Source organism: Suncus etruscus, chromosome 3, assembly GCF_024139225.1.
Source record: "Suncus etruscus isolate mSunEtr1 chromosome 3, mSunEtr1.pri.cur, whole genome shotgun sequence".
In the NCBI taxonomy this organism is placed as follows: domain Eukaryota; kingdom Metazoa; phylum Chordata; class Mammalia; order Eulipotyphla; family Soricidae; genus Suncus; species Suncus etruscus.
This window is the reverse complement of record NC_064850.1, coordinates 160,770,923-160,781,803: the sequence shown is the minus strand read 5'-3', so window position 1 is coordinate 160,781,803 and position 10,881 is coordinate 160,770,923. Positions and strand designations below refer to the sequence as shown.

Genomic DNA, 10,881 nt, shown 5'->3' with positions numbered 1-10,881 from the left:
CTGCCAGGAGCTATTTCTGAGCGTAGAGCCAGGAGTAACCCCTGAGCGCTGCTGGGTGTGACCCCAAAACCAAACCAAACAAACAAAAAAAAAAACCCAAAACTAACAACAATAAAAGAACCTTTGATATTCTGCAAAAGACTATATGTTAGCAATAGGTTAGAAAAAAGCCAGTGAGTCAATTCTGTCAATAACATAAAAATTAATTGAGAAAAGTTTAGAGACCCAGAAAATCACTGTGGTTATGAACTTTGATATCATAGTTGACCACTGGCATATAATGTGACCCTGGACACTGATTTCAGGAAAACCAACATGTAATATTTTTATCTTGCAAAGCTGATAAGCAAAGAATTAACAAGTTTTGGGTGTAAAAAATAAGTTTCACCATTAGAAAACTGCAGTGCCTTTCGTATGTGTCCTGTAGTAACATAAACTTGATTCACCCTTGGGCTTATCACATCATCTGACCACCATGAAAGAGTCCTTGTACCCACTGCCTAGACCTGCCAGACAACAGATCTGGCTTCCTATGGAATAAATTCACCCCATAGGTTAGATGTAGAACTCAAATCTCATAGCTGGGAGAAGGCATCAGGATTTTTGCATCTGATAGTAGTTCTTTTATTCCTTGTCCACTATAACTACTTTTCCAAAATCTACTCATCATTTTGCAGTCTTTTTTTTTTTCATCTTTCCTCTAAAATTTGCCACTTCAAAACCAATAACTCCTTTAATAATAGTAAATACATCCACATGCTAACAATAGTAAGTACTCCTACAGTGTTTCTTGTGTCAGGCCCTGATGACAATAGTTTTCAAGGCAACTTTTAAGAGGAGAACAGTTATTATTTGCTTAGTCCATTTGGGCTGCTAGAGCAGAATACTGACATTGGTAACTTATAAACAACAGAAACAAAACATTCCCACTGCTGGGGGCCGGAGAATCTAACAGTGAGTGCCTGCTTTCTAGTTTACAGATCTAAGCAACTCATCAATGTTACACTTCCCTATACCATCACACCAGGGATTTGGTTTCTTTATAATTTTGAGGAGACACATTCAGTTGGTAACGATTATCTTCATTTTTCAGAAAAGGAAACAGCAAGTTGTCGTGATTTACCCAACCAACCTAGCTCTGGAGTCATTGCTTTTCTTTTCTTTTTTTAAATTTTTATTGAGACCAATGACTTTCACAGTTATATTTCAGGCACAAATTATGACAGGGAATTAGGACCATTTCCACTACCAATGGGATCTCACTTCACCATAGCTTCCAGCTTGTATTTCTTACCTCCACCCTTAGCCACCTGGACTGCTGTAGTATAACAAGTCCCTTTTGTGTCTATCTTGTTATAGTTTGGGTCTCTTGATTCTATTGCAGTTGACTTTGGTTTGTATATTCTATATATTGGTTTGTTTTGGGCCATACCGGGCAATGCTCAGGCTTCACTCTTAGGAAATCATTCCCGCTGGGCTAGGGGTGCCAGGGATTAAACTCAGGTCAACTGCATGCTAGACAAGAGTCTTTTCTGCTATACCTTCTCTCGTCTCCCTCCTCCCACATTTCACTTTTAAAAGTAACTGATATAGAAATAAGGGTTCAAAACATTGAATTAATTTTGATTTACAGACAACTTTTGGAGGTTATGTTCTCAATGGCAAACATTTCTGTAAGCCTCACCCCCAACCTGTTCAACTTTCTTATACATTGTGTGCACTGGTTCAACAATCTTAAGACCAGACCTCCTCTGGGTAGTGTTTATAAATGCACCTCAATTATATGGACAGGCCCATGTTGTTTACAATGTAAACAAATTCACTTTGCCCTACCAATAATGGTTTTCTATAAAAAATAGGCAGCACAAGAGACATAGACTTGTGGCTGTTTGTTTGTTTTGATTTTTGGGCAACACTATGCAGTATTCAGGGGTTACTTCTGAATTTGCACTCAGGAATCAGTCCTGGTTGGCTTGGAGGAAACATATGCTGGGGATCGAACCTGGATAGGCTGCATGCAAGGCAGGTGCCTTATCCCATGTACTATCTCTCTGGCCTTACAATTCCTTCCTTCCTTCCTTCCTTCCTTCCTTCCTTCCTTCCTTCCTTCCTTCCTTCCTTCCTTCCTTCCTCCCTCCCTCCCTCCTTCCTTCCTCCTTCCTTCCTTCCTTCCTTCCTTCCTTCCTTCCTTCCTTCCTTCCTTCCTTCCTTCCTTCCTTCCTTCCTTCCTTCCTTCCTTCCTTCCTTCCTTCCTCCTTCCTCGCTCCCTCCCTTCTGTTTTTTTTTGTTTTTGTTTTTTGATGGTACACCCAGTGGTGTTCAGGGTTACTCCTGGCTCTGCATTTAGAAATTATACCTGGTAGTACCTGGTAGGCTCAGGGAACTATATCAGATACTGGAGATCCAACGAGGCCCCATTCAAGGCCAACCCTTGGACTTCATTACAATTTCTTCCTTTTAATACTAATGGAAGGTAAAAAAAAAAAAATTATTTTTGTTTTTTGGGTCATACCCGGCAGCGCTCAGGGGTTCCTCCTGGCTCTACACTTAGAAATCACTCCTGGCAGACTCGGGGGACCACATGGGATGCTGGGATCCGAACCACCGTCCTTCTGCATGCAAGGCAAACTCCCTACCCCCTTGCTATCTCCGGCCCCTTTTCTTTCATTTTTTTTGAAAAATATTTAATACTAATTGAAAGTAAAAATTTTTGTAAGGTCAGCAATCAGCATAAAACTACTTTAGATCTCTTATCAATTGGTTTAATTGCATTAATCATTTTAATATTTTGGGGTTTTTTTCTGTGTGTGTTTTTTTTGTTTTTGTTTTTGGTTCACACCCGGCAGCACTCAGGGGTTACTCCAGGCTCTACGCTCAAAAATCGCCCCTGGCAGGCACGGGGGACCATATGAGATGCTGGGATTCAAACCACCGTCCTTCTGCATGGAAGGCAAATGCCTTACCTCCATGCTATCTCACTGGCCCCAATATTTTGTTTTTTAAGCATAAGGCACTGACTTTTGTTTGTTTTTGGTCTATATGAGTTCGTGCTCAAGCGTCACTCCTGGAGGTGCTTGAGTACCATATGGGATGCCAGGGTTCAAACCTGGGTCAGCCCTGTGCAAGGCAAGTGTTTTATTTACAGTACTATCTCTCTGCCCCAGCTAATCCTTTTGAGAACAGAAATTATATTTATATCCCAAATCTCTTTATATATGAATATTTGTATATATACATATATTTATAAATATATAGTTAAATTTATATATAATATATTTATTCATATATATATATAAACTGGGTCTGTGTGCAAGACAAACATCCTACCCACTGCACTACCAACCCTGCTCCAGGAAATTATTTCAAAATATATATACCTACAGGGGCTGGTGCGATAGCACAGCGATAGGGCGTTTGCCTTGTATGTGGTCAATACAGGATGGACACCGATTCGATTCTCGGCATCCCATATGGCTTCCCGAGCCTGCCAGGAGTGATTTCTGAGTGCAGAGCCAGGAATAACTCCCGAGCGCTGCTGCCGGGTGTAACCCAACACCAAAACAAAACAAAAAATCTATCTAGTTGGTGTCAGCACAGTGGCGGGTATGTGACTGACCTGGGTTAGATTCCTGGCATTCCATATGGTCCCTGAAGCCTGTCAAGAGTGATTTCTAAGTGCAGAGTCAAGTGTGACCCCTGAGTGCTGCCAGGTGTGGCCAACAACAACAAACCCAAAAGGGAAAAAAGATCACTCTACTATGTAAGGTTTTAGCATTTACTTACTGAGATAAGACCCTAAGCCTGTGCTTTCTTTTTTATTTTTTATTTTTTTTTTGGTTTCTGGGCCACACCCGGTGCTCAGGGGTTACTCCTGGCTGTCTGCTCAGAAATAGCTCCTGGCAGGCACGGAGGACCATATGGGACACCGGAATTCGAACCAACCACCTTTGGTCCTGGATCGGCAAGGCAAACACCGCTGTGCTATCTCTCCGGGCCCAGCCTGTGCTTTCTTACAATCACCTAATCTTTGACAAAGGAGCAAGAAATCCTAAGTGGAGCAGGGAAAACCTCTTCAACAAGTGGTGCTGGCAGAACTGGTTAGCCACTTGCAAAAAATCGAACATAGACCCCCAGTTAACATCATGTACGAAGGTAAAATCCAAATGGACTTGAGACCTTGATATCAGACCTAATACCATAAGGTATATAGAACAACACATAGGTAAAACATTCCATGACATTGAGACTAAAGGTATCTTCAAGGAGGAAACTGCACTCTCCAAACAAGTGGAAGCAGAGATAAACAAATGGGAATACATTAAGCTGAGAAGCTTCTGTACCTTAAAGGAAATAGTGCCCAGGATACAAGAGCCACCCACCATGTGGGAGAAACTATTCACCCAATACTCCTCAGATAAGGGGCTAATATCCAAAATATACAGGACACTGACAGAACTTTAGAAGAAAAAAACATCTAATCCCATCAAAAAATGAGGAGAAGAAATGAACAGATACTTTGATAAAAAAAAAAAAAAAAGAAATACAAATGGCCAAAAGGCACATGGAAAAATGCTCCTCATCACTGATCATCAGGGAGATGCAAATCAAAACAATGGTGAGATACCATCTCACACCACAGAGATTGGCACACATCACAAAGAATGAGAACAAGCAGTGCTGGCGGGGATGTGGAGAGAAAGGAACTCTTATCCACTGCTGGTGGGAATGCTATCTAGTCCAACCTCTATGGAAAGCAATATGTAGATTCCTCCAAAAATGGAAATTTGAGCTCCCATTCAATCTAGCTATTCCACTCCTAGGGATATACCCTAAGAACACAAGAATACAATACAAAAACCCCTTCCTCACACCAATATTTATTGCAGCACTATTCACAATAGCCAGGCTCTGGAAACAACCAAGATGCCCTTCAACAGACGAATGGCTAAAGAAACTGTGATACATATACACAATGGAATATTATGCAGCCGTCAGGAGAGATGAAGTCATGAAAATTTCCTATACATGGATGTACATGGAATCTATCATGCTGAGTGAAGTAAGTCAGAGGGAGAGAGAGAGAGACGCAGAATAGTCTCACTCATCTATGGGTTTTAAGACACATAAAAGTCATTTTTGCAACAATCCTGAGGCAATGGTTGGATGGCTGGAACTTCCAGCTCACTTCATGAAGCTCACCACAAAGAGTGGTGAGTGCAGTTACAGAAATAACAACACTGAGAACTACCATAACCATGTGAATAAATGAGGGAACTGGAAAGCCTGTCTGGAGTACAGGTGGGGGTGGGGTGGGATGGAGGGAGATTTGGGACATTGGTGGTGGGAATGTTGCACTGGTGAAGGGGGTGTTCTTTACATGACTGAAACCTAATCACAATCATATTTTTAATCAAGATGTTTAAATAAAGAAAAAAAAGATATTGGAAAAAATGTTTCCTGTGGCATTTTTGAGTCTGACTTTTATTTATAGAAATGATTACTTATTTAGATAGAAAAAAATTAGCTGCCATTTAACTCCTAAAGGTTTGGGGGGAGAACAGAAACTCTTATTTGGGTCCAGAGAGATGGTTTAATGATCTGGCACACTTGCATGAGGCAAAGTTTGAGCCCTAGAACTGCATGTGGTACCGGAGTACTACCAGCAGTGATCCCCCTCTCACCAAATCATGGAATAGCCCATGCACACAGGGTGTGACCCCAAAGCTTGTACACACACATACATACACACTTACACACCAAGTCCTTATGTCAGAATCCCAGGAAATTTTTCGGACCTCCACTTTTGCCAAAAAGATAGACACATTCATATAATTCATATAATACTTTTCATATTGGCATAAATGTTAACAAAGTTTTGTAAAAATGCTTTAGTCAAGAAATGTGTGATGTGTGATGTGGGGGAAGGGGGAGAGATCATCAATAACCAAGAGAGAAGACTGTAGGTCGGTGTAGAAGAACGTCCTTATTTTTCCCTCCAGTGTTAATGGAGTGGTTTATTCATTGGCACAGACCTAGGTCTGCCCCTTGTGAGGTAGCCGGATGTTTGCAAATCTTGGGTTGGGGAAGTTTGTTTTGCTTTCAAGTCACCAACGCTCATTACGTGTTGTAAAATAAAGGGTTGATATGCCACCCTTTCACCTGGTAAACTACTCACCTTTGCTAGAGGAAAATATCACCGCCTACTACCAAGATTAGCATCCCACGTTCAGGAGTTTTCTTTTTTTTCTTTTTTTTGGGCCACACCCGGTGATGCTCAGGGGTTACTCCTGGCTGTCTGCTCAGAAATAGCTCCTGGCAGGCACGGGGGACCCTATGGGACACCGGGATTCGAACCAACCACCTTTGGTCCTGGTTCGGCTGCTTGCAAGACAAACGCCGCTGTGCTGTCTCTCCGGGCCCCTTTCAGGAGTTTTCTTTTGAGAGAAGGATGGAGTCTGGGGCCACACCGGCAAAGGGGATCCACGAGAATTCTCGAGGTTCCCGCGCCTTAACCCCAGTACCATCTCTTCTGCTTCAAAGTAGAGAGTCTTCCTAGAGAAAACTCACAAGTTTCTTTTCTGAGCTGTTCGCAGGCTGTGCTGATTTCTCATAAAGTATATAGGTTTGACGTCTATAAATGGAGTGATCTTGCCAGAGACTCGAATGACTTGAAAATGTGTGTTTTAAGTTACATTTTTTTTTTTGCTTTGGGCCACACCCGGGGGGGCTCAGGGTTTACTCCCGGCTCTGAGCTCCGAAATCACCACTGGCAGGCTCGAGGGACCATATGAGATGCCAAGGATTGAACCTGGGAAGACCGCGTGCCAAGTCAACGCCCTACCCACTGTACTATCGCTTAGGCCGCTGCATTTTACCTTTTAACCTGGGAAGCAGGTGGAGTGAAAAGCCCGTAAAAGTGATCTGTCAACAATATTTTCTGCTTGGGGCTCTCTAGCTATTTATCCGTGGCCTGTCCAGTGATGCCCAGCCAGCATCGTGTTCCTGAATCAAAGGGGGTTTGATTCCTCTCTGATTCCCCATCCCCTGGGCTGCTCCTATCCATTCTGTTTTCCACCCAGGAGCCAAATGTATCTAGTGGCCAGTTGAGCCTGGTTGTGGCCCATCAAGGCCAGCTGGCTCTCTTGGGAGCTTTGGTAGTGAGTGGACGGGTCGGGCGGGGCGCCAGAAGCTGCGCCCCAAAGGCCACTTTCCCCATAGTCTGCGTGGGGGCACGAAAAGCCACAAGTGGGTTTGTCCCAGACCTCCAAGCAAGGCCGGAAAGATAGCACGGAGGTAAAGCGTTTGCCTTGCATGCAGAAGGACGGCGGTTCGAACCCCGGCATCCCATAGGGTCCCCCAGAGCCTGGCAGGAGCGGTTTCTGAGCCTGGAGCCAGGAGGAACCCCTGAGCGCAGCCGGGTGTGACCCAAAAACAAACCCCCCTAAAAAACAAAAAAGAGTGCCCAAGCGCGATCAGACGACGCAGAGACAGAATCTGGAGCTCGCTCCACTCCCGTCCGGCCTGGGCGAGGGCCTGGGAGGGGACTGGCGGGGCGACGCGTCCGGGCGGCGGGCGGGTCCCGGGCACCCGGCTTAGGCTGCAGGGCGCCCGAGCGGTCGGACGGGGGAGCGAGAGGCCAGCTGGCGGCGGGTGGCCGGGCCGGAGGAGGAGGAGGAGGAGGAGGAGGAGGGGGGGGGAGCCGGCGAGGGCGGCGCCGGGCTGATCGGGAGGCGGAGGCGGTGTCCCCGGCGCGCGCCCCGAGCGGCCCGGCCCGCCAGTGCGGGGAGCGAGCGCGGCGATGGCGCGGCTCCGACCCGCGGCTCCTCCTCACTCGCTCGCGGCCGCGCGAAGGCGGGGGGACAGGAGGCGGGGAGCGGCGGGCGGCCGCCGCAGCTGCGGAGGGGAAGGAGGTGGAGCGGGCGCCGCCGCAGCCACTCGCAGCCGCGGGGCTGCCGCTGCCGCCGCCGCCGCTGCCGCGCGTCCTCTCCGGGCTTGAGGGCGCGCGCCCCGGGGCGCCCGGCGATGCCCCGCCGCGGCCGCTGAGCTGGGCGCGGGCTCCCCCGGGCCTCTCCCGCCGCCTGCCATCCCCGCTCGCGTCCCGGAGCGCCCGATCTCGCTCTCTCTGTGTCTCTGTGTCTCTGTGTCTCCCGCGCCCGCGCGCCCCGGGACCGCGAGCGCGACGCTGGTGCCGGCCGCGGCGGGAGCGCAGGGGCCGCAGGAGGCGCAGAAGGAAGATGGACCCGGCGCCCTCGCTGGGCGGCAGCAGCCTCAAGGATGTCAAGTGGAGCCCCGTGGCCGTGCCGCTCGACCTGCTGGTCAGCACTTACCGGCTGCCCCAGATCGCGCGGCTGGACAGCGGTGAGTCCGGGGCGCGGGGCCAGGCGAGGCGAGGCGAGCGGGGCGCGGGCGACCGTGCGCGCGGGTGCCCCGGCGCTCGGCAGGCCGGTGGGATGGCGTGGGGAGGGGGCTGGAGTCGGCCTGGGCGCCGGACTCGGGCTGCCTGCCGCATTGCTTGCCGCGGCTTTCCCCACCCTGCCCCAGTCCCCGTCGGTGGCCGCGTCGGTGGAAATCAAAGCCTCGTAGTGCAATGAAAAAATTTAAAAAATAATTACAAACCGACGCTGAAAACAAAAATCAACCTCTGCAGAGAGTCATCTGGGAGGCGAGGAGCCCCCCACCCCACCCCACCCGCTTTCCCCACCTGGGAAACCCTGAAGAGTTTCTCTTAAGCAACTTTCTGACGAAAAGGCTCCGGGTGGCATCCCCTCCCCACGCCACCCCCTTTTCGGGATGCTCTTCCCTCCCACCACCCTCAAAAAAGCCGCCGGTTTAAGAGGAAAAAGAGGAAAGAAAGGGGGAAAGAAAAGCTCCTGGGTGACCATTGAAAGGGATCGCCTTTCTCAGAGACCTTTGATTACAGCTTGTCTGTTTGGTTTTAACCGAACTGAAAGTAATTTAGGGCTGTGTGTCGAAAATGTTTGGAGCCAAAGTGATGGTATGTTTAAGGGTAATTATTAGCTAGTGAGTTTCCCAGCTTGGAATAAATTGAAGTCACCTCACCTAGATTGACAGGGAACAGCCTGAAGTGGACCAGAAAGCAACCGAAATGCCCCCAGCTGTTTTCTGCAGCGTGACACCACAAACTCGTAGTCCTGTACTGTGTCAGGTACCCAGACACACATCTGTTTGAAAGTTGGGACACATACTGCAGGTGGCAATTCAGTTCTTGTCTTTCTCTTGTCTTCATTCCCAGCAACGTCAGCAGTTCAGTTCTTTTCTTTCTGTTGCCTTCATTCCCAGTAACTTCAGTTTACATCGGTTTTTCGGGATTTCAGAGTGTGAGGAAACAATTCTATCTTCTTTGGAGCTGTTTGGAAGCTCCTGAGCCCAGGTTGCAAGGCGACAGGCAGAGCTGTAACCACAAGGTTGCCAAGTTGCTGGGCCACTGAACAGGAAGGTGGCATTCCACAGCACTAGGGTTTGAGTTACTTCTGCTGTGTGTAACATGAGCTGTGTAAACCTCCAAAAAACTCCCCTTTTTTATTCCTGGGAGTAGATTAGACATTTGAAGCACTGAGGTGGAAGAAAATCCATGAAGGAAAGTTCATGGAATCTGGGAAACAGATCTTGTTCCCCTTGCTCCAGGGTAGTGTTGGACATTGCGGATGATTTCAGGGGAGTAAGGGGGCAGGTGATGCTCCAGAACATTTCTGCCCAAAGTGGGGGTGGGAAAGGGTTTCATACTTGGAATTTTTATACCTGTAGATCTCAGTGTGTGTGTGTGTGTGTGTGTAGTTTTATAGCCTCTTCCTCTGCAAAGTTGTGTGCACAAGATTTGAAACCCTTCTCTGACCTTTTGTCATCTCTGTACTCTTCACCAGTCAGCACCTGGGCACATCACCCAAAAGCTTTCTTTCAATGCAAGTTTGAAGAGCTTGAGTTTGAGCTTCAGACATAACTTGGAGCTTTATTATCTGCTTTCCTATTGCCACCATTCATAAAAAGGCTCTGAATCAGCAGTGTACTCTTCCCACACTTCTTTTTAAAATTAGGACGTGGGTAGCAAGTCTTAACACTGTGTCTTTTTGTGGAATGGATTTTGTTCACTTTGTGTAATTCCAGCACTTTAGCGTAGATTTCTCTTCCTGTTACTGCTTGAGAATTAAAAATGCTATGGAGAAATTTAGAATTACAGCGGAATACTGCTTTAAACCTTATTCCTTATCAACAATCCCATCTTATTTTAGATATTTTCTTTTTTTTTTTCTTTTTGGTTTTTGGGCCACACCCGGCGGTGCTCAGGGGTTACTCCTGGCTGTCTGCTCAGAAATAGCTCCTGGCAGGCACGGGGGACCATATGGGACACCGGGATTTGAACCAACCACCTTAGGTCCTGGATTGGCTGCTTGCAAGGCAAAAACCGCTGTGCTATCTCTCTGGGCCCTTATTTTAGATAATTTCAGTTGTAGTAACTACACATTTTCTGGGATGACGACATTATAATCTCTAGTCCTCTAAAATGGACATGATGCTGCTTCAGATTTTGCTTTTATAAGTTTTGATATGTTAGCCACTCTTTTGATACATGGATCTCTTTTAATATATCTTAGCCTTGCTGCCCATTAATCCTTTAAATCCCTGATACACATAGTAAAACTACTTTAGAATTTGAAGGTGATAAAATCACAGGAGAATTGTGGGAGCTCCACTCTTCCCATGTTCTTAGAATATTTAAAAGTAACAAAAATACTTTTCTGGGCCAGATTGATAGGGTAGCACTTAGAGCATTTGCCTAACAAGGTCCCACCGGATTTGATTCCTGGAACCCCTTACGATCCCCTCGAGGATCTCTAGTAGTGATTCCTGAATGCAGAGCTAGGA

The 10,881-nt window shown here is 47.0% G+C and overlaps 1 protein-coding gene across 2 annotated transcripts in view; it reads left to right on the top strand.

The window, feature by feature from the left end:
- Nucleotides 1-8,214: 8,214 nt before the first annotated feature.
- The window catches only part of GAREM1 (GRB2 associated regulator of MAPK1 subtype 1), a 219,469-nt gene continuing 216,802 nt past the window's right edge, over nt 8,215-10,881 (top strand). For both annotated transcript variants that reach the window (XM_049770208.1, XM_049770206.1), the window contains exon 1: nt 8,215-8,358. In XM_049770208.1, coding sequence (XP_049626165.1) covers nt 8,235-8,358 — 124 coding nt within the window. In that variant the 5' untranslated portion in view covers nt 8,215-8,234. The remainder of the gene's footprint in view (nt 8,359-10,881) is intronic.